Source organism: Juglans microcarpa x Juglans regia, chromosome 2D (assembly GCF_004785595.1).
Source record: "Juglans microcarpa x Juglans regia isolate MS1-56 chromosome 2D, Jm3101_v1.0, whole genome shotgun sequence".
NCBI lineage: Eukaryota > Viridiplantae > Streptophyta > Magnoliopsida > Fagales > Juglandaceae > Juglans > Juglans microcarpa x Juglans regia.
The window spans coordinates 17,666,735-17,690,024 of record NC_054596.1 but is presented as its reverse complement, the minus strand read 5'-3'; the positions used below and the strand labels follow the sequence as shown (position 1 = coordinate 17,690,024).

The 23,290-nt window shown below is 36.9% G+C and overlaps 3 protein-coding genes across 4 annotated transcripts; all 3 read right to left on the bottom strand.

The window, feature by feature from the left end:
- Nucleotides 1-8,331: 8,331 nt before the first annotated feature.
- On the bottom strand, nucleotides 8,332-9,399 carry LOC121250402. The gene is made up of 2 exons (XM_041149531.1): nucleotides 8,908-9,399; nucleotides 8,332-8,625 (listed from the first exon to the last, which is right to left on the bottom strand). The coding sequence occupies exons 1-2, from the start codon at nucleotides 9,353-9,355 to the stop codon at nucleotides 8,591-8,593; spliced, it is 483 nt and encodes a 160-aa protein (XP_041005465.1). The 5' UTR covers nucleotides 9,356-9,399; the 3' UTR covers nucleotides 8,332-8,590.
- Nucleotides 9,400-11,145: 1,746 nt separating this feature from the next.
- Nucleotides 11,146-13,653, bottom strand: LOC121248093 (high mobility group B protein 3-like). Its single transcript, XM_041146447.1, has 7 exons — nucleotides 13,445-13,653; nucleotides 12,701-12,805; nucleotides 12,502-12,559; nucleotides 12,097-12,141; nucleotides 11,756-11,836; nucleotides 11,522-11,611; nucleotides 11,146-11,335 (listed from the first exon to the last, which is right to left on the bottom strand). The coding sequence occupies exons 1-6, from the start codon at nucleotides 13,492-13,494 to the stop codon at nucleotides 11,522-11,524; spliced, it is 429 nt and encodes a 142-aa protein (XP_041002381.1). The 5' UTR covers nucleotides 13,495-13,653; the 3' UTR covers nucleotides 11,146-11,335.
- A 244-nt stretch (nucleotides 13,654-13,897) lies between these two features.
- LOC121248558 (protein DETOXIFICATION 40) lies at nucleotides 13,898-22,654 on the bottom strand. 2 transcript variants are annotated; one of them, XM_041147051.1, is made up of 7 exons: nucleotides 22,078-22,651; nucleotides 21,317-21,948; nucleotides 20,147-20,203; nucleotides 14,640-14,878; nucleotides 14,418-14,536; nucleotides 14,114-14,200; nucleotides 13,898-13,994 (listed from the first exon to the last, which is right to left on the bottom strand). In XM_041147051.1, exons 1-7 carry the CDS (start codon nucleotides 22,417-22,419, stop codon nucleotides 13,905-13,907), a joined length of 1,566 nt encoding a protein of 521 aa, XP_041002985.1. In that variant the 5' UTR covers nucleotides 22,420-22,651; the 3' UTR covers nucleotides 13,898-13,904. The 2 variants fall into 2 exon arrangements, with proteins under 2 accessions (XP_041002985.1, XP_041002986.1); XM_041147052.1 differs by lacking the exon at nucleotides 14,114-14,200 and having other exon boundaries at nucleotides 22,078-22,654.
- Nucleotides 22,655-23,290: the final 636 nt, after the last annotated feature.

The following is a 23,290-nucleotide window of genomic DNA, read 5'->3' as shown; positions in this document are numbered from 1 at the left end:
TAGACTCTCTCTCTCTCTCTCTCTCTCTCTAAAGATCCAGTTTGCATGTTATGATTTGTAGGACTTATCTGGCACACCATCTCAAATCTCGACAAGCAAACTGGTTTTGGGGGTTTTGTTTTGAGCTCTTATACTTACAAGCCTACATGGAGGGTGTATAGTGTATACGGTGGGATTTAATTTGAAGTTTAAAATTAATTTTTCTTACAAATCAAATGTTATTGTGTTAGCGATGCGAGGGTATTTTCTCTGTATTTTTTTTCTCAGATTTAATTTGGCTTAATGCTGCCACAACTGCTCAAATTTGGACGGATTTGGGGAAGGGCAAAAAAATTCTACCCACATAGATCATGTATCAACCTTACCAAGGAGCGTTAGTAGGCCTTCGTTACTGACAAAACTTGAGTTCTGTCATGGATTTGTGATCAAGCTTATATATGTACTGAGCTAGAGCTAGGGTTCGAGAACAGAGAGAGATTTGGACAAAATGCTTTCGTATTATTGTGTATTTTTTGTTAATTCTTTACAATAAAAAAGAAACATTTATATGTACTAAAATACAAGGGCAGAAAAGTAATTGTACATATAAAGAAAAACTAATGTATTTCTAATAGGGTAGTGATAGGCTTACTACTCATCTACTATCCATTTACTACTTAAAAGTGTTTTTATTTTTTTATCATTTTATAATAAGTATTTTTTTAACATCTTTAATCACTAAGAAAAAATTAAAAAAATATATAAACTTACTACTAGCCACTTCCTTAACCATTAAGTAAAATAAAAAATTAAAAAAAAAATCAAATACAAAAAAAGTAGTAAATGACTAGTAAGAAGGTAGTAATTCTATCATTTTCTTTTCTAATAGTCCCCTTAAAGATGAAGTGTGTATATCTAGGACACCCATCTTGCTAAGTAATGAATGGAATTGTTGAGACCCAAGTGCTTTGGTGAAAATGTTACTAAGTTGAGAATGAGAAGCATCATGAAATGTTTTGATCATCTTTGCTTGGAGCTTTTCTCTCACAATATGGCAATCAATTTCGATGTGCTTTATCATTTCATGAAAAACCGGATTAGCAGCAATGTGAAGGGTTGTTTTGTTGTCACAGAATAATAGAGTTGATTTGGCATGAGTAATCTGAAAATCTGCCAATAATGTAATTAACCAATAAATCTCACAAGTAGTAGAGGCCATAGCCTTATATTTAGCTTCGGCTGAGGACTTTGAGATGGTTTGTTGCTTCTTAGACTTCCAGTAAATTAAAAAATTTCCAAGGAACACACAAAAACCTATAATGGATCTTCTAGTATTCATACAACCAGCCCAATCCGAGTCACAAAATGCTTTAAGATGAAAATCAGAGTTGACTGGAAAGAAAAGACCTTGACCAGGTGCTCCCTTCAAGTATCTAAGCACTCGGTATAGAGCATTTAAATGTGGCTGCCTTGGTTTATCCATATACTGACTTAAAACTTGCACATAATAGGAAATGTTTGGCCGTGATATAGTGAGGTAAATAAGCATCCCAATTAACCTCCTATATAAAAAAGGATCCTCTAAAGGTTCACTTTCTAAATTTGAGAATTTTGCATTTTGTTCCATAGGAAAAGCAACTGATTTTGTAGCCAGGAAACCTGAATTTTGCAAAATATCTTACACATATTTTCTTTGACACAATATTATGCCTTTGGAAGACCTAGCAACTTCCATCCCAAGAAAATATTTCAAGGTGCCCAAATTCTTGATTTTGAATTTATTGTCCGGAAATGTCTTTAAATCAGAGATTAAGTTCAAATCATTGCTAGTTAGAATAATATCATCAACATAGACTAACAAAGCAATGAAAGAACTATTTTCTGACTTAATAAAGAGAGTATGATCATATTTGGCTTGCTGAAAACCATACTCAATAATTGTTGTAGATAGCTTGGAGAACCATTGTCTAGAGGCTTGCCTTAACCCATAAAGAGACTTTTGTAATTTACAAACTCTAGAGTCGTTTGGCATATCCGGGTGGAATGGACATATACACTTCTTCATTTAAATCTCCATGCAAGAATGCATTATTTACATCCAACTGATGTAAATGCCAATTTTTGGCAGCTGCTATGGCCAATAGACATCTCACTGTAGTCATTTTAGCAACTGGAGAAAAAGTCTCCTGAAAATCAAGTCCCTCAATTTGGTTGTACCCATTTGCAACCAAACGATCTTTGTCCTCTCAATGGTACCATCAGCTTTATATTTAACTCGATAAACCCACTTACAGCCTATCGGCTTCTTTCCCATAGGTAAAGTAGTGAGAGTCCAAGTTCTATTTGCCTCAAGGGCTTTGATTTCAGCATTCATAGCTTCTTGCCACTCAAGAATTTGGTTTGCTTGTGAGAAAGTTTGATGTTCAGAAATAAAAGAAATGGCAAAGGCAAAGTGCTTATGAGAGTTAGAGAGTTTATCATAAGAAAGGACATTAGAAAGAAGGAATTTGATACCTGAAGACTTGTCCTACAAAGAAACAGATTGTGATGAATGCTGAGAGGCCAACTGACAATGATAGTCTTGCAAGTATCTTGGTGGTTTTCTGATTCTTGTAGATTGCCGAATTGGAACACTGTATTAAGGAGGATCCCAACAATCACGGCCAGAAAACTTGATTCTAGCCAAGTCAACCAAATCAAGATCAAATATAGAATCCCAGCTGTTTCCATTCATTGTAAATGTTTTCATCTATTGTAAATTCTATTCTTGCACAATATCAGTTTCCGCGTATATGTAGTTACCAAAAACAGCTTCTGCACTTGTATATATTTGGTTAAAAGATTAATGAAAAGTCAAGGTGTTTCTCATTGAAACTGTATGCTTTAAATTTCTTATATGGTATCCAGAGAGCCGTTCTCCCACGAGCAAACAGATCCTACTCTCTACGATGGCCTCCTCATCGGAACAAACTTCCACTCATCCACCCCACTCTCATCCCATCTCACCCACTGAAAATGCCCTCATCGCTCTCAATATCTCTACCCAGATCAATGAGAAATTGACACCTTCTACCTTCCCTCAATGGAGAGCTCAATTTGAAGCTCTCCTCATCGGCTATAATCTCCTTGACTATGTCAATGGCATTTCACAGTGCCCCTCCCCTGTCGGCACTTCTTCCACCGAGTTAAATAAAACTCACTGGGTTCGTCAGGATAAATTAATCCTAAGTGCTATTCTGGCTTCAACTTCCACCACCATTACTCCCCTCATCGCCACTGCCAAAACCTCTCATGAGGCTTGGCAAAAATTGAACCATATGTATGCCAGTAAATCTAGAACCCGAGCCATGCAACTCAAGGAAGAACTTACCTTGATTCAGCGAGGAACTCGTTCCATCCCTGATTATTTGCATGCGGTGAAAGCCCTTGCCGATGAAATCGCCCTTATCGATCATTCCATCTCTGATGATGATCTTACTCTTTATGTACTTAACGGATTGGGTTCTGATTTCAGGGAAATTGCAGCTCCGATTCGTGCCCGGGAAACATCCTTGGCCTTCGAAGAATTGCACGACATCCTTGTGGGCATGAAAGCTACCTACGACGTTTGGAGATGAAAACCCAGCAACTTGTAGCTTCTGCAAATTTCTCTTATCGCAACAAGCCGAAGTCTGGTGGGTCTCAATCAAAAGGCACGTATAAGGCCAGTGGGCCTTCTCGGCCTCAAGGCCAAAATCGAAACTTCCAAGCCCAGCAAAATCGCAAGCCCTCTAATCCCTCCAATCAGCGCCGTTATCAACCGAAATGTCAATATTGTGATCAAATGGGCCACATTGCCAAGTTTTGTCCCCAGCTTCACCCATCTAAAGTCACGGTCAACTGTGCCACTACGTCCAATCAACAAGAAAAAAATGGCTTCTTGACTCCGCTGCTTCTCACAATATTACTGGTGACTTGGCAAACCTATCTATTCACTCTGAGTATGATGGTACTGATGAAGTCGTTATTGGTGATGGGTCAGGTTTGGCTGTCTCACATATTGGTTCATTAACTTTAAATTCTCCAAATCAGACTTTTATTCTTCGTGATACTCTTTGTGTCCCCAATATTTGCAAAAATTTAATTTCCGTTCATCATTTCACCTCTCAAAATAATGTTTTTGTTGAGTTTCACCCCTCTTATTTTCTTGTGAAGGATCGGATTACGGGGGCGACCCTACTAAGACGTGCATGTGAAAGCGGCGTTTACATTTTTCTGAAATCACTGGTGGGCTCCTCTTCCCAAATGGTGGCTAACGTGTATGAACGGACCTCGTTTGATGGGTGGCACAAGCGTCTTGGACATCCGTCATCTAAAATTGTCCAACATCTTGTCAAAAATTTTTCCCTTCCTGTTATGAATAAAACAATGAACTCCTTGTGTTCCTCTTGTTCTATTAATAAAGCTCATCAACAACCTTTTCGATCCACGAGTTTTCAAAGTAATGCTCCTCTAGAGCTTATTTATACTGATGTATGGGGTCCTGCTCATTGTCTTGGTCTTGATGGTTCTCGTTTCTATTTACTTTTTGTTGACCATTACACTAAATATATGTGGTTTTATCCCATCAATGCGAAGTCTTGTGTTAAGACCATTTTTCCTCAATTCAAAACTCTTGTCGAAAAGCGCTTTCAAGCAAAAATTAAAAGTCTCTATTCCGACAATGGTGGCGAATATATCGGTCTCAAACCATTTCTTTCTCTTCATGGCATTAGTCACTACACTACTGCCCCTCACACCCCTCAACAAAACGGTGTTTCTGAACGTCGTCATCGTCACTTGGTTGAGACTGGCCTTACCTTACTTCATGATGCCAATCTCCCTCTCTCATATTGGCCCCATGCTTTCCAAACTGCCACATATCTTATCAACCGTCAACCCACCCCTCTTCTTCAACATAAATCTCCATTTGAGGCTCTTTTTGGTCAAAAACCAAACTACCTCAAATTAAAATTTTTCGGATGTCTCTGTTTTCCCCTTACCAGGCCGTATAACACCCACAAATTACAGCCCAAGTCCAGCCTGTGTGTCTTCATTGGGTATTCTACAACCCAAAACGCCTACAGATGTTTTGAGCCCATTACCCAGAGGATTTACACCTCTCGGCATGTCCTTTTTGATGAAGCCCGAACCCTAGCCTCCATCGGTTCCTCTCCGACTTCATCTTCTTCTTCTCCGTCTGGCGTGCCACCTCCACATGCTGTCGTTCCGCTCGCTCCTGCAGTCTCCTCACTGCCGTCATCGCATGTTGTACCAGTGGTCTCGAAAATTGTCTCCGCCGCGGTCTCATCTCCTCCAGGTAATCTCCCTCCATCTTCTCCTAATGTTATTCTAGATTCTCAAAATCATTCGGATTCTACCTCTCTATTGCCTGTAAATGTGCTTGAATCTCATTATGAATCTGCTCCCCGAATATCTCCCTCTTCCCCTTCTCCTGTTTTTCACTCCGAACCCATTCGGTCACTTCCCACATCCACACAACGCACACACTCCATGACCACCAGATCTATGAATAATATCTTCAAACCCAAACAACTCAATGTTGTCACCAAACATCCCCTTCCCCCTTGTCTTGAACCAATGTGTGTGACCCAAGCCTTATCCACGCCTCAATGGCGTGCTGCCATGTCCAAGGAGCTCACTGCCCTTATGAGACACGGCACATGGGACTTAGTTTCCCCTCCAGTTGGCTCAAATCCCGTGGGTTGTAAGTGGGTCTTTCGGGTTAAGCGAAAAGCTGATGGCTCGATAGACCGATACAAAGCCCGCCTTGTTGCGAAAGGGTATAATCAAAGACCTGGGATTGATTACACGGAGACTTTTAGTCCCGTTGTCAAGCCTGCCACTATTCGATCTGTTCTTACAGTTGCTGTTATGCAAGGCTGGGTTCTCAGACAAATGGACGTGAACAATGCATTTCTGCATGGGGATATGACTGAGGATGTGTACATGAGTCAACCTCCAGGGTTCAAGGATCCGTCCAAACCCAATCATGTGTGCAAATTACGGAAAGCAATTTATGGCCTTAAGCAGGCCCCTCGGGCCTGGTACTCCACACTCAGGGATGCACTTGTTCACCTTGGTTTTCATAACTCTAAGGCTGACTCATCTCTCTTTCTTTATCAAAGTGGCTCAATTATATGCTATTTTCTGGTCTATGTGGATGACCTTGTGCTCACTGGAAATGATTCCAGCTTTGTGCATTCTATCATTCAGCAACTTGGTGTTAGATTCTCTTTGAAAGACATGGGCCCCCTTCACTATTTTTTGGGTGTGGAAGTTATCCCAACCCGTGCAGGTTTGTTTCTATCCCAGCATAAATATATCCGTGACTTGCTGTCCAAAACCAACATGGCTGGTGCTAAGGATGTGTCCACTCCTTTATCTACTAGTATATCCTTAAAACTGGTTGATGGTACTGCTTCCTTTGATAGCACTGAATTTCGACAAGTTATTGGGAGTCTTCAATATCTCTCCCTTACTCGTCCCGATATATCTTTCGCTGTTAACAAGTTATCTCAATTTATGCACAAGCCCACCATTACACACTGGACAGCAGCAAAAAGATTACTTCGATATCTGAAGCAAACCATTTTTCACGGCATTCAGCTTCGAAAGGACACTCCTTGGCATCTTATGACCTACTCTGATGCTGATTGGGCTGGAAATGTTGATGATCGTTCCTCTACCTCTGCCTATATCAGTTTTCTTGGTACCAACCCAATCTCCTGGAGCTCCAAGAAACAAAGGGTTGTTGCACGCTCTTCTACAGAAGCTGAATACAGATCCTTAGCTAATGCAGCCTCAGAAACTATGTGGTTACTTGGCCTTCTCAATGAACTTGGTTTTCCTCTCAAAGATCCACCTTCTCTATTATGTGACAACCTTGGAGCAACTCATCTAAGCTTTAATCCAGTCTATCATTCTCGCATGAAGCACATTCAAATAGATCTCCATTTTGTCCGTGACTTAGTTCAAAAAGGGACTCTTCATGTCAAACATGTCCACACTCAGGACCAGCTTGCAGACTTGCTCACCAAACCATTGTCTCGGCAACGTACTGAACTTCTTCGATCCAAGATTGGTCTTGCCGATGGAAGCCCTATCTTGCGGGGGCGTATTAAGGAGGATCCCAACAATCACGGCCAGAAAACTTGATTCTAGCCAAGTCAACCAAATCAAGATGAAATATAGAATCCCAGCTGTTTCCATTCATTGTAAATGTTTTTCTAGCCAAGTCAACCAAATCAAGATCAAATATAGAATCCCAGCTGTTTCCATTCATTGTAAATGTTTTCATTTATTGTAAATTCTATTCTTCGACAATATCAGTTTCCGCGTATATATAGTTACCAAAAACAGCTTCTGCACTTGTATATATTTGGTTAAAAGATTAATGAAAAGTCAAGGTGTTTCTCATTGAAACTGTATGCTTTAAATTTCTTATACACTGGAATTGTTGGAATTTGAGAGAGTTTTCTATGGAAGGTGATGAATCTGGAAATATAGAAATTGGAAAGAATTCTGCTGAATGGGAGAAGGTATTTGTGAAGAAGGTAAAGGAGAAAATATAGAATCTGGAAAATCATAAACTGGTTTAGGAAAAACAAAAGAGCTACAAGGTTTAACAGGAAAAGAAGTGGAAGAGAAAGGGAATATATGTTTATGAAACACAATATCACGAGATATGAAAGTTTTGTGTGTTTCAAGATCATATAATTTGTATCATTTTATAGCAAAAGGATATCCGATGAAGATGCATTTTCTTGCTCTTGGATCAAATTTAGATCGATCATGATGCAAGGTGGAAGCAAAATAAAGACAACCATAAACTTTGAGGTGATTATAAGAAGGAGGTTTAGAATACAAAACCTCATAAGGAGATTTATGTGAGAGTAATGGAGTTGGTGTTAGATTTATTAAATGTACAGCAGAAAGAATGCAATCACCCCAAAAGTTTAATGGTAAAGAAGCTTGGAATCTAAGGGAACGAGCAACATTTAGCAAATGTTAATGTTTCCTTTCAACGACCCCATTTTGTTGTGGTCTTTCAACACAACTTTTCTGGTGTAGAAATTCTGGCATGTGAAATTCAGTCCTATTATCGGTTCTGATTTTCTTTATTTGAGAATGAAATTGAGTTTGAACTAATTGGAAGAAAGATTGGAAGTAAGGCTTGGTTTGAGACTTATGTTGTAGAAGATATACCCAAGTAGTTTTAGAGTAATCATCTACAATTGTAAGAAAATATTTTAAACCATCTAAAGCAGAAACAGAGAATGGTTCCCACAAATCACAATGAATCAATTCAAATGGATAAACTGAATTTGATTCACTAGAAGGAAAAGGTAGACCTTTTTGTTTATCTAAAGGACAGATTGTACAAGTACAAGAATTATTGGATTTTGATATATGTAAATTTGAAACACTACTACTAAGAAATTTCAATTTGGAAAAAGAAATATGGCCTAACCTATAATGCCATAGACTAACATTTTGATTTATTGAAGGAGAAGAAATGGAAGAACCAACCAAAGAACTTTGCTTCAAGTAATAAAGGACAGCCTTCTCCTCAGCCATCCCAATCGTTTTCCATGTAGGCAGGTCCTGAATAAAACAGAGATTGGAAACAAAATAAGGCAGCATGAGTGATCACGGGTTAATTTACTCGCATATATCAAATTAAAGGAAAAATCAGGAACACAAAGAACAATGCGCAAAGTTGGTTGTCTAGTAGTTGAATGGTACCAGTATGTGTAACAGGAACTAAATAGCCATTTGGTAATTTGACAACAGAAGAAAGGCTAGAAGTTAAGGAAGAAAAATGATCAATGGAGCTGACCATATGGTTTGTTGCTCCAGTGTCAATTATCCAGGGTACAAGATTACCTGCAAAATGATCAGTGGAAGGTGGTTGTGGAGTTGGTAAAATGCCAGAGTTGGCTTGATTCACTGATGATGAAATAGATTGTGGTTTGAGCATTGCAAGTAGCTGCTGGTATTGATCTCGAGACAAAGAAAACTTCGGAGCATCATCATTTGATTTACCCATAGGTGAAGAAGATTGATTGGCTAAAGCATTAATTCCTTTTTTGGATTTAAAACCAGGAGGAAAACCATGAATCCTATAACACTTTTCAGAAGTGTGACCTATGTATCCACAATGACTACACACAGGTTTGTCCTTTCGAAAATTGGTTTGCTTGGCAGCATTGGTACCAATTTTCGTAAGCTTTGCTGTCAAAGTAGCAACCGATTCAAGGCTAGGGACGGAAGTCTCCAAAGTAATCTCTCTCTGTTTTTCTTCTTGTAAGACCAAGGATATGACTTTATTCATAGAAGGAAAATGATCAATTAATAGTATCTGACTTCGAATACTATTAAAAGAGTCACTTAGCCTCATCAAAAACGGCATTACCTATTCCTCTTGTTGAATTTCTTCAAAAAACCTTAGGGTTTCAAGAGAACACTGTGGCAATCGTCTATAATTTGCTAGCTCATCCCAAAATGATTTCAATTTAATGTAATAATCACTCACAGATTTCTGATCTTGCTTTAAGGAACTAATCACCTTACATAATTGAAAAATTCATGAACGATTACCTTGTGAAAAACGATCCTGTAAGTCTTTCCACATATCGGAGGCATTATCAATGTAGAGAATGGTGGATCCAATGTTCTTTGCCACTGAATTGAGGATCCACAAAACTACCATGTCGTTACACTTAATCCATGGCAAATAGAGTGGATCTGCTTCATACTTTGGCTTTTTGTGAATTCCAGTGATAAATCCGGTCTTGTTCTTCGCACTGATGGCTTTGGACATGGACCGTGACCAAGAATGGTAATTATCACCATTTAAACGATCAATAACAAGCATAACACTGGTATTTTCTCCATGGTGAAAGAAATAAGGATTTGAGGAATTATCGAGAGAAGGAGAAAATGGAGAAGAAAAAGAAGAATCTTAATCAGATGAATCAGACTCCATGACAAATCTCACAGAGCAGCGATTTTAATCTCTGATACCATGACAAAACTTGAGTTCTGCCATGGATTTGTGATCAAGCTGATATATGTACAGAGCTAGGGTTCGAGAACACAGAGAGAGAGATTTGAACAAAATGCTTTCATATTATTATGTATTTTCTGTTAATTCATTACAATAAAAAAGAAACATTTATATGTACTAAAATACAAGGCAGAAAAGTAATCGTACATGTAAAGAAAAACTAATGTATTTCTAATAGTTACCAAATTTTCTGTGTGTATTTATATATATATATATATATATATATATATATATACATATATATATATATATATATATATATATACATATATATATATATATATAAAGATAGAAAGAGCATATATCCCTTGTAAGTTTCGACCATTGAATGAAATTGTGTCCTTTTTCACCTTTTCATGTCTGAGGACAGTGGACTGCTAACAGTAAATGGTATAACACTACAGCCCGTGGTGTTAATATCCACGATCCTAATTATAGTTGCTTAAATCTACTGCTCTCTCAGCGAAAACTGAAAAGAATGGAACATCAAAACTTGAGAAAGGTTCATGGAGCTGTGAGGACGCAACAGCCTACTCTTAAGATTCTGAGATTCCAAACTTTATATACTTACAGTCAGAGAGAAAATTGACGTGTCCCAAAAGATATGGCAATGCAACTTCCATTCAAGGATCGAATAAAATCCCCGATCAATTTGATTTGAAACGTAAAACCACATCCACCACGTCTATAGGAATCCAAGGAAATGAAAGTCTGAAAAACTTAAAAAGCATTACCTACTCGACCCAATTTCTTAAAATAAATGCCATATAAGGCCCAATAGCATCACAACTCATGTTCTAAGCACATCGCACAGGTTAAACTTCTGGTCTGTATAGAGAAAACCGCAACACAGGTAGGATAACCATTACAATATTTAATTGAAATTCCCACACACCCACGGAAAACCAGCCATAGTGGGCAAAACAATACTGAAACCAAGGCCATCAACAAAACCAAAAACCGCAGTTTGACATGTCTTTTACCAGATTTTTCCCCAAGTTGCTTCAATACCAAAAAGAGTACGCACCCCAAAAAAAAAAGCAAGAGCGGGAACAGAAGCCAAATAAAAGCCATATTGATTATTGACAATCATGTCCATAGTTAGAAAACCACAAACGTAACAACCAACTAGAGTGGGAAGTAGTACACAAATGCTAGAAACATACAAGAACAATTGAATTTCTTTATCCCAAAAGCTGTCCAGAACTGCTGAACCCTGTGTACACAGTCTTAGCTCTCATTTCCCTGCCAAGGATTACCCTAAATAATTAATGCCAAACCATTTTTAACCCCTTTGGTTCTGTAAATTACATCTGAGCGAAAAGGTGCACAAATTGGAAGCAGCTAAGCATGTAAACTTACTGAAACCACTCTTACGTCTTTCCAGCTCATTATCTGTAAATATCTTAAGCTAGGAAAGGGGTAGTATACCTAAGAGCTCGCCTCCTGGCCTGTCTCGTCGTGGACCTCAGAAGTCGATTGAAAAGATTCCTCCCTCGGTTCATTGCATCCATTACCATTCTGACAATCGCAAAAGTGCAAAAGGCGTACAAAAGTTCATTGTAACAAACAGAGATGAATGAACTATACTGAATTCGGTAATTTCTAAAATGAGTTGGATGAAAAGGAAAAAACAACATAAAAACCGAATCAGAAAGAAATTACGAGCTTCGTCTTGTATGCTCGGACAGCTTTCTCATAATCAGCCTTCCTCTTCAATGCTTTCTCAACATAGGGAGCTTTCTCCTAACAAGGAATGACAAATATAGAATTTCTCGGTGAATGATTTCTAAAAGCCAAAAAATGATTTTATTGTTTCCTAAAATTACCTAAACAAACCACATTTTATTGGTTTCCATTGAAATTGACCAAGTGAAATGTATAAGCTGATGACAAAAATATGATTACGGAGATATTATGCTATACGCTCTTTTTTCCTTTTAATAATCGTTTTAAGTTTATAGGACTCTGTGCGTTGAAGTAGGAAAAGAGATCGGAGATCTTACAGCATCAGACATTGATTTCCATTTCTCACCACCAGCTTTCCCAACCTGCACGTTAATATATCGCAGAATAACAAATTTAACGTCGTCGCCAAACAGGAAGTTCCTGTTTGGTCGCTAGGAAACCACGGGAAAACAAAAGAAAGAATGCGTGGCGTGAGAATAACTAATGGATTCCTTTTGAATCTTACTTTTCCGTTTTCTTTTTCCAAATTGCTGCAAAAAGAACTATTAGCTCAACTCAACTAATTGACTTTGATGTTTTTGAAATTAACAACAAAACCATAACATCTAAGTATGATTTCTTAATTCTATTGTACTACAGTTTTCTCCGGATCCCGGATCCAAACTGAAGGATAGAAATACTGTAATTCAAGAAATTTAAGAGCATGAAGATCTGATTCTCACAGCTGGACCAGATTTCTGATCAGGATAGTTCTCCTTGAAGGACTTCCTGAAATCCTCCCTGTCAATCATCAAAGCCAGTAATACAAATCTCAAAACTACCTAAAAACAAAAAGAATCAAAAGCCAAGGAAACTGTGCATAGTAGAAAAATCTTCCGTATGAAGCACACGGTAAACGAGAAGTTTGAAATACAAACTCACATGAAGATGAAGAAGGCACTAGAGGGACGCTTCGGAGCATTTGGGTCCTTCTTGCTCGCCTTGTCCTTCTTCGTGTTCGTCTCGGCCTTGCGTTTCTTCAGCATCCTTCATAAGTAGGCGAAGCACAGAGAGCAAAATTGACGTCGAAAACTCAGGAAGCAAAATCGAAACAAAATAATCACTAGGCGAGGTTAAGTCATAGAGGAAGCTTATTGAAAAAGTGAAACAAGGAATTCAAAAGACTTAAACAGAGCGATTTTACGAAGCAAATAGAGTCATTGTTATGAGAGACCTGGCAACAAAATCGACGAAAAAAAAGCGCGAATTGAAAATCATAGGTGGAGAAACAACCGCAGAAGATGAGTAAAGGGACAACGCTAAATCGGAACCTAGAGATGCGAAGCCGGAACACATTCACAGCAGCTAAAACTAGCGAAACATATTCGGAGCACCAAAAAAAAAAACACAAAACACTTTTTCGAAGCTAAAAAGCACGAGAAGCAGCAAAAGATTTAGGAAAACCAAAAGTAAGAAACATTAGGAGGAAACAACAAGAGAGTTACAGAGCCAAAAACAGCTGACGCAGCTTAGAGAAACAGAGAAGAACACTGTTATGAAAACAAGTGGAAACGGTTTACAGAAACTGAAACTCAGAGCTAAACCAGGACATGCAAAGGGTTACGCATCAGAGAGAGTGTCAACGAATCGAAAGAAAGAAGGAGAGAAAGAGAAACGAGAGGTTACTCAGCGTCAGGCTTCTTGTGAGCAATCGCAGCGGTTCTGGGACCTCTCATGGTGGCTTCTTGCGGAAACTGAATCGACGTAGTGTGTGTTTGTGTGGGCGTGAGAGAGTGAAAATATACAGAAAGGTATTTATAGGAAGCGGTGCTGAAATGAAATGGAAATTTCACATGAAACGAAGGTCAAATTCGGGTTCAAATTTGGTATATTAGCGGGAAGGAATTATAATGCCGGCGGTGTTAGTTATATGGCAGTAGCTGGTAGGGAGTTACCATAGGGTGCCTCTACAGCCACCACTGAGAGCTCCCACCGGGGGCTTCCGTCAGTGTATTTTGCATTTTTTAATATTGTTAAATATTTAAAAGAAATTATAATATTATTAAAAAAATACTTTCAAGTAAAAAAAATTAAAAATCGTCAGCCGGAGCCACCAACGGGAAGAATAATATAGAAATCAAGTAATTCAATTCTTCAAATTAAGTACGTGTGGTTCCATCTTGTCCTTGATCTTATGATCCTCCCACTTGTCCAACCTTTTCCTAGCTTCTTCCACCTGCATTAATTTTATATTTAACATGAGATTTTAATTTCTTCCTGCACCTTAATAATTAATTCATTATATATATGTGAAAAATTCATTTGGGCCTTGGTCATGTTCTAATTATTACTTACCTCTTTATTCCAGTCCGTCCGAAACGTTACCACCATCAAAATGATCGTTTGCGCCACCGTTCCACCAATCATTCCCAACCATATACCCTTATAAAATACAATATTATTATTATTATTATACATGTGCACCAAAATCAACCAATCAATCAGTATTTGCTCTCAATTATATCAGCTAATTATAACTAGGAAAAGTTATAAATTAAGATCAATTACTCACAACCTTCATTATATTATCATGTTCTTGCAGATCCAAGTTCTATACATATAAAAATGATATTGCAATCTTAGACTGATTTGGCTATACCTTAGCACCGAATTTGAAGTAAAACCCGAAAAGCGAACCCAATGGTATTCCAACCCCGTAATAGCATGCAATATTTACGTATGCAACGAAAGCTTGCCATCCACATCCAACAGCCACACCTGTACATACGTACATATATACATACTTTTATAAGTACGTACTGTCATCCGCGTGCATCACATTAAGAATCAATGATATAGATATACTATCATATATGTTTACCAGATAAGACTGGTTGAATTCCGTTGAGGACGAGGGTAAGGGAGAGAAGGGGGCACAGATCTGACACAGCAGCAGCTACAACTTCTCCTTCAGTGAAGACATAGCTTATGACATCGCGCAAAGCAATCACAATTAGCGCCGCAATCACAGAGATGAAGAAAGTGATCGAGGTCACCACCACCACTGAAAATGCCGTTGACTGTGGATTTCCTGCTCCAAGCTCATTGCTCACTCTCACACTGCTTAATTCCCATGGACAAATAAATCATTTTTTACAACTATTTGTCATGCATGCATTGAAATTGTGTATTATAATATTAATTGAACTTGTATAGGTAATCTAAATCTCATTTTAAGTGGTTTTAATTTGTATCGTGCCCACATGTTAAATGGACAATCGTTTAAAATGTGCAATATCAATAACGTGCAATTCGATATAATACTATATATTAGTGGTGGGCAAAATTTTTGAGATTCCAACTACGGCCAAATTCCAACAAGGCTTTGACTTCAAAGGAGTCGAAGTTGGCAGAATTTGGAGTCGAAGTCAGAGTTCCAATAGTCGAAGTTCGGGGTTGGAGCCCATGTGAGCTCCGAACACCGACTCTAAACTCCAATATTTAACAAAAAAACACATGATCAAAATGACGTCGTTCCACTTCAAGAAGAATGACGTTGTTTCACTCGAGCAGGGAACGTTTTGGTCAGGTAACTAAACGATGTCTTTTCGTGAAGAAGGGGGTCCAAAATGCAGGACCCCCTTCTTCCCCCTCACTTTCGCACAACAGTCCCTAGTCTTTATTTGTCTCCACACGAGTTCACCTCTCCCGTCGTCTGCCGTCACCTGAGGCTACCGCGAGCCACCTTCCAAAATTCATCACAAATTGTAAAAATGATTTGTTGTTCCTCTTCAAATTGTAAGAATGTGAAATGTGATTTGTGATATGTCAAGGATCGAAAAATCCTCCTCCTCCCTTTGTGAAGTGTATGATTTGTTATTCATTTCAATAATTTGTGTCGAGCAGACGTTCATTTTTTTGTGCTCTATTTATTTTTAAACCCACAAATACGACTAGACACATGTTTTTCCTTTTCAATATGTTTCTAGTTTGTAGATAAATTTCATAACATGTTAAATAACAATTGTTTGTTAATTATTTTAGATTATTACCTTAAATTATGGATCTTACATCATCTCACCGTGATTCTCCATAAGAGGATGACGAACAGTTGTTGGTGTCAACGACAGGTATTTCAGGTCGTAGACCCCCATCTAGAGTAGCTACCTCCTATGCAAGTAGTCAAGTCTCAATAGATCTAGAAGACGTTGATATGCTTAATCAGGAGATGAGTTGATGAATGTTGAGGTCGATCCACCAACAGGACCTAGTAAAAATAGGTCGTAAACATGGGAACATTTCACCAAAGTTCCCAGTGATAATGAAAACCTGCAGGATCGATGTCATGTGGGCAACTATGCGGTTGTCATTCGAAGAAGTAAGGCACATCAGTATTAATAGCACATCTTACGAGCTACCAACGATATAAGATACACAAAGGGCTGATAGCAGCTGATCAAACGAAGTTGAGTTACGAGACTTCTACGGCCATTGATGGCATGCAGATTAAGAAGTTATCAATCCCTCAATACAATGAGATGATGTTGAGGGATGTTCTTGTAGAGATGATCATCACTAATGAGATTACTTTTACCATGGTTGAAAAGGCAGGCTTCCGCAAATTTGTGCACAGTTTAGAGTCACGATTGCCCATGCCTTCATAGTATACAAGATGCGCGATTGTTTGAAGAGGCATATCAAGTAGAAAGCAACAATAAAGAAAATGTTTGTCGCCATTAGCCTGAGAGTGTCATTTACAACTGATACATAAACCTCCATACATAATGTGGGCTATATATGTATCACAACCCACTTTATTAACAGTGAGTGGACGTTGCAAAAGCGAATTATCAGCTTCAAAGAAATTGTTGATCATAATGGTTCATCCACTGGCAAGGAGATGGATGACTGTATAAAGGATTAAAGGATTAGAAAAGTGCTTTGTATCATGGTTGGCAATGCCAGTGTGAATGACACAACCATTGATTGGTTCAGGCGGAATACGACGGTAAATGAGGATATCATTCGTGAGAACTAGTTTATTCATGTTCGATGTTGTGCCCATATCATCAATCTCATAGTTTCTGAGAGGTTCAAGGAGGTTGATGATTCCATTATTAAAGTCCAGAACTTTGTGAGATATGTGAGGGCTTCCCCCAACGACTCTGCCAGTTTAAAGCAATAGCCGAACAACTTGAGATCCCATCTTCCAGTATGTTGCAACTGAACATTTTGAATCAATGAAACTCTACATACATGATGTTGGATGTAGTGCAGAAGTACCAAACAACATTCAAATGGATGAAGGTCGAGGATGGGGGCATGAGGTATACCTTGCTAGAGTCAGTTGCGGAGAGAAAGGGCTCGGTGCATCAGACACAGTTGATTAAGCCACAGTTGATTAAGACACAGTTGTTCAATTTTTGAAGTTATTTTATGATATAACTATGCGGATGTCTGTGAAAAAATATCCTACTACGAACATGTACTTCGATGAGCTCTCGGGGCTTACCACTTGCAACAGAATTGTGCTGACATTGTGAGTTTGTTGAATGCAATAGCTATGAGGATGAAATACAAATATAATAAATATTAGGAGGATGTGGAGAAGATAAATAGATTATTATTTGTTGCTATGATCCTTGACCTCCGATATAAGTTAGCGATTGTAGAAGATTGGATTAGGGACGTTCTCGATGATGAGGACGTTAATCAGTTTATTAAATCGCTTAAATATGATATTGATGATTTATATAACCATTACAATAATAGTGGCCAGTCTTCAACCGAAGGTGGTAGCTCGTCACGTCCAATTGACTCGACATCTTCCTAGGATGACACACATGCACAAAGTTCAAATTTATTGCAGTTACGACGTTATCATCAAAACCATGCATCGAGGAATATTATGCAATGTAAGTCTGAGGTTAAGCGTTACTTTATGGAAGATGTCTAGGCATCTAGTGATACATTCCAGATAATAACTTGGTGGAAGGTGAATTCTGGCAAGTTTCTAGTCATTTCTTGAATAGCCAGAGATTTACTAGACATTCTTATCACTATGGTTGCCTTTGAGTTGGTATTTAGCACTAAAGGTTGTGTCTTGGATGCTTATTGAAGTTCATTGTCTCTAACCACCGTTAAGGCTCTCGTTTGCACACAGAACTGGTTAAGTTCAACGCACCTTGGAATAGATATTGTTGATGCCGAGAGCTATAGGCTTGAATCAGATAACTTTATGATTTTAAATGATTATTTACACAATTTTAATGTTTTCCTTGTTTAATTTATAATTTATATGATTTTGTAGACCTATTTATGAACCCCAGACTAATTGTGGATGACTGAGACGAACGCACCTTGGAATGACCCCTTTATTGGTGAGAAACTCAATACCATGATTACCATCATGCAAAACTTGTCAGAAGAGAGGTGGATGTGAGTTCATAATGAGTCCTATTTTATCTCATATATCACTTGGCTGATGATTTATAAGTCTATAGTTAAATTACTAAAGAAAAGATAGTACATTTGATCAATAAAACTTCATGTAGGAAAATTAGAAATCACTATTGAGACATCGACTCAAATGCATGGATTGCCAAGATTAATTCGAGGGATTGTGACTATTTCATATTTGAATGAAATCTATGACATTATTAATATTTTAGTGCTATAAATTTATTTTTATTGTGATTGTAGTTTTAAATTTATTGTTTGCGATTTGTAGTTTGGTTTTAGTCATTGTATTTAAATTTTAGTTTCTTAACTTATTTTTTACAGTATTTATATTTTTTAATTATTTTATTTTTTTAATATTTTTAAATAGGGTTGGGCCAATCTGAATTTCAGATTGGGCCTTAGATATTAGGTCGTCAGCCCAAGCCCAATCTGAGTAGGACAACTGGGTTGGGTAAGTCCATATTCTACTCCAATTGGAGTTTCAAGCTTTGACTCTGAGCTTCGAACTCTGATCGGAGTCAGAGTCGGAGTCGGAGCAGAGTTTGACCTCCAGTCGGAGTCGGAGGTCAGATGTGGGCATTTCTACTCCGTCAAAGTCATAGCCCACCCCTACTAGATACAGTATTAGGATATACAAGTCACACGCACTTCTTTTGAAAAAAGAATTTTACTACATATAGTCACTTTTGCATATTTTTTACGCACTCCACTGATGTGATTAGCCAAATCAATTATTTTATATTAAAAAAAAAGGTGACGCAACAAATTAAATTAGTGGAATAGGTAAAAAGTACGCAAAAGTGACTATACAAAGAGTATGCATAAATAACTACATATAGAGTTTTTGTTGAAAAACAAAATGGTGTCCACCATTAAAAATAATTTTTAATTTTATGTAAGTTTTATATTTACCCACTTTTTTTCAAAATGAGTACACAGAATTTGCATATTCTAAAATTACAAATATTATTTATCATAAAAATTAGGATGAAACATGTACAACTCTAATCTATAGATATATATTATACGAGAGTAAATATATGCTGCAAAGCCCATTTTATTCTCTAGGTATGACTCATGCAACTAAGAATAAGAACAATTATGATAAAAATTAGTAGCATTATTCTCACCTACATGTCAAAGGATATATACAGATTAGTAAAACAGGTGATAAGAACGATCTAATCGAAATAGCTAGCTAGGTGATAGTATAAGAAACTAAAGAGGCAGTAACTTTTAAGGAAGTGAATTCTTACGTCTCGTTTGAATAGTGATATGAGATGATTTAGAATAATAGTTAAAATAATTTATAAATAATAATAAAATTATTTAAATTGAGATGTTTTATGAGGTATTAAAAAATGAGAGATAAAAAATGAAATAAAAATATTATAAAGTTAAAAAATTGTTAGAATATAATTTTTTAATACAATTTTTGTTATGCAATTTAAAAAAATTAAATTATTTTTTGTGAGAGCTGTAGTGATTAGGTAATGATTAGATGAAAAAATTAAATATTTAAAATTAAAAAGTTTTTATTTTTATGATATTTAGACATTAAGATGAGATTAAATCAAGAAATGAGAATATATAAGAGGCTTTTGTTATACAAATCAACTGTTATTCGGAGACAAATTAGAAGATATAAGAGGCTTCAGTCCAAGAATGACCGCTGGTCGTGCTGCATAGCATAAACTTTCATTTTTATTTTTTTTATCTTTTCATATTTTTTTAATATATTTAAATATTTAAAAAAATTAAAAAAATATATCAATATACTAAAAATTATTTTCTTAATCATCAAGTAAAAAAATTAAAAACAATAAATAGACCAACGGTCAAAGTGAGAGCGGACAAAGCGAAGAAAAACTAGCATTTTTCATATATGCAGGCAACATGTACAAAGGGAAGAAATAATAGACTGACCTTGCGGCAGCGTTGAACCCAACGGAGATCATGAAGACCCATCCCGAGATTGTAGTGCTGCAATTAGCATTCCAATTGAAGAAAAAAACAAATCTTAATTTTATTTCTTAATGTACAAAGGGGTTCAGTTTCCGGTCAATTTTATTTTTTAAAGTTAGAAGACAAAATTAATAAATGCAAATATATATATATATATATATATATATATATATATATGTAGAAGTATACACAAGCGCACAGATGATTTGTATCAATCGCTAGGATAATCTTTTGCAAAAAAATAAATTACACCATAAAAAAATCTTTTTTTGTTAAAAGAAATAATTTTTTACAAAAATCTTCACATAACTTATCTAATTTATCAGTATAGTTTATTTTTACAAAATATCTCATCTCATTTTATCTAATTATTATAATTTTTTAAATTTTTATATAAAATAAAATAAACAATTCTATTTTTAAAAAATAATATAAAAAATGATATATTTTAATAATATTTTAATTCATTTCAAATCATAAAAAAAAAAAAAAAAAAAAAAAAAAAAAAAAAAAAAAAAAAACGGACGAGATTGGTATGAAAACTTGGACATCCATGCATTCGTCATGCCTCTCGATCCCTTTTTTTTTTGTTTCCTTTTTAATATGGTACAAGTGGCAAAGCCGCAAAAGTTAAAATTTAATTGTCCGAACGAGCTGGCACAGCACGTAATTAAAGCATTAATTGTGCCCTAAATTAATAGGCCTTAAACTTTGCGCCTCACGTTATCCACCTGTCGATTTTTCTCTTACTAGAAACTTGCCATAGGTGATAGGCATAGCATTGTTCTGAATTAATCGCAGAAAAAAAAAAAAAAAAAAAAAAAAAAAAACTATGACAAAGACCGGAAAGAAACAGAAAAAGGTAAATCCTAGCTACAATAATTATGAACATCAATAATATTTATCATTGCAGAGATGGGTCGGAAACCATGCAGTATACATGAATCGAGGTGGTTTAACTTTCTAATTAATCCTTTCTTATGATCCGAGCAATTTTTTTGGAGAAAAAAACACGAGGATGTTAGGAAAAAGCAAGCAAAACAATGAAAGAAACTATTTTGTCAGTACTGTGCATGAGAAACAAGATAAAAAAAAGAAGGCTAGCTAGCTAGCTGCAAATAATTATCTCACCAAATAGATAGAGAGTCCAAAGCCAACTCGGGGTTCTCTAGCAATCCAGCAAGCAGAACAAGAATCTGAAAATACCACGTCTCCAGGCATAGCATCACAGCCGATGCCACCGATAACCTGAAGAATCCCGTCAAGCCTGTAAACGCCTGCAGATTGAACCCTCTCCACGTATACTTGCACCTCTCACTCTTCACTATATACACAAATTGTCCCACCACTATAATCCACCACGACAAGCTCAGCACCGTTGATGCACCCAAAAGGCCAAGCCTCATCTTGTACACTGCTAGCCAGCTGAGCACAAGGTGTAGGACAAGCGTCGCCGTTGATATATATGCGCTAGGGATTACTATACTTTGAGCTTGCAGAAATTTCTGGATGGGGAAGTTTGCCGCGTATGCGAAGATTTGAGGTATTAGGCCGTAGACAAAAACCGCGGCTGCAGATGCAATTCTGGGTGATTCTCCGAGAAATATTAAGATGGGCTTGGAGAATATGTAAATGATACTGAGGATGACACCCGTTGAAGTGAGGAGGATGATTGATTTTTGCATATACATGCCTAGCATGTCGTACTTTCCGGCTCCATATGCTTGTCCGCAGAGAGTCTCCACAGCACTCCCCATTCCTAACTGTTTGAACAAGTTTTATAAAGCTTGATGGATATATTTATGAAAAATAGTCACGAAGACGTACGGTACCAACAAACGGAAAAAGTAATTGATAGAAAGAATATTAGATCGGGTTGAAGTCATGATTACCATGAGGCCGTATGCAAAGACTTGGATGCCAGTGTTGCCAAGAGAGGCGGCGGCAAGCTCAAGGTTGCCAAGGTGGCCGGCAAAGATTTGGGTGGACATGGACATTAGATAATTGATCATGTAAACGATAACAGCAGGAGCGGCAAGGTAGAAGAGGAGCTTCAGCTCGATCCATATAGCTGGCTGGAGACGCTGAAAGAAGGGCACGCTTGAATCGGACAATATCCTTTCAAGCTCGCCGCTTGATTGATCATGCTCTATGTCGGATGATTTGGATGAAAAAGATGGCAGCCGGTTGGTTTGAAGCAAAGGTTGATGGCTGTCTTTCAGCGAAGACCCCATGTTGTATGTAGCTATATGTACGTAAGGTTTGATAGATGATGATCAGAGTTTCCGGTGCTCGAGGCCGCACTCCTGAAGTTGGTGTTTGATATATATGAATGTAGTGGCTAATGGCGGTGGAGGAAGAAAGGAAATGTATACATGGATATATAATTGCTAGCCTCATCAGCATTCTTTGGTGTACGTTTTAAAGGGCTATATGGTAAGTGTGTGGCTGTTTGGGACTATGGTAATTGAATGAAAACGAAAGGCTCGGAAATGTGTAATGATGTAGAAGACGACACTTTTGACATGGACAGATCATGTGCCATACTCATGGTATTATGGTATATATCTATTAACGTGTGTATGGAAATGAAGTAGTACTCGACAAAAAAATGGAAACATTCTTGAAAGATGATTGGGACTATTTTTTTTTTTTTTTTTAATATCCATTAAAACGGGTAAAAATATATCAACTTTTCATGCATGCATATTAATTAAGGATTTTATGAATAGAAGAGAGATGCATATATACTTGAAATAACTAGAGTGGAATATATCTCAATATATTGTAAACTAGGTTTAAAAGTTAGAGAAGTGTTACAGTATATAAAGAGATTTTATAGATGTAAATTTATAAATTAACGTAATTTTATATAATAATTTGACATATCATATCATAATATCTTAGTTTATGAATTTATTTTTATAAAATTTATTTGTAATTAAATTATTTTTCTAAAAATTATCAATTACATACTGTCTCCGCGGTCAACAGGTAGCCAGATTGTAATTAATTAGCAATAAAGTAAAATTCCTGTATAGCTATCGTCTTAAGATGCCTTTAGATGGGTTGAGAAAGGTATATGCCCTACTTGTGTGGCTCTGT

Excerpts from the sequence above, each read along its gene's own strand:
- LOC121250402 (XM_041149531.1), bottom strand. The coding sequence starts at position 9,355 with ATGAATAAAGTCATATCCTTGGTCTTACAAGAAGAAAAACAGAGAGAG. Across the intron at positions 8,626-8,907 it reads TTCCACTGATCATTTTGCAG|GACCTGCCTACATGGAAAAC; the intron begins GTAATCTTGTAC and ends TGTTTTATTCAG.
- LOC121248093 (XM_041146447.1), bottom strand. The coding sequence starts at position 13,494 with ATGAGAGGTCCCAGAACCGCTGCGATTGCTCACAAGAAGCCTGACGCT. Across the intron at positions 12,560-12,700 it reads AGTGCCTTCTTCATCTTCAT|GGAGGATTTCAGGAAGTCCT; the intron begins GTGAGTTTGTAT and ends GATGATTGACAG. Across the intron at positions 11,612-11,755 it reads GAGCATACAAGACGAAGCTC|AATGGTAATGGATGCAATGA; the intron begins GTAATTTCTTTC and ends TGCGATTGTCAG.
- LOC121248558 (XM_041147051.1), bottom strand. The coding sequence starts at position 22,419 with ATGGGGTCTTCGCTGAAAGACAGCCATCAACCTTTGCTTCAAACCAAC. Across the intron at positions 21,949-22,077 it reads TCTTTGCATACGGCCTCATG|TTAGGAATGGGGAGTGCTGT; the intron begins GTAATCATGACT and ends TTGTTCAAACAG. Across the intron at positions 13,995-14,113 it reads GGACGGACTGGAATAAAGAG|GTGGAAGAAGCTAGGAAAAG; the intron begins GTAAGTAATAAT and ends AAATTAATGCAG.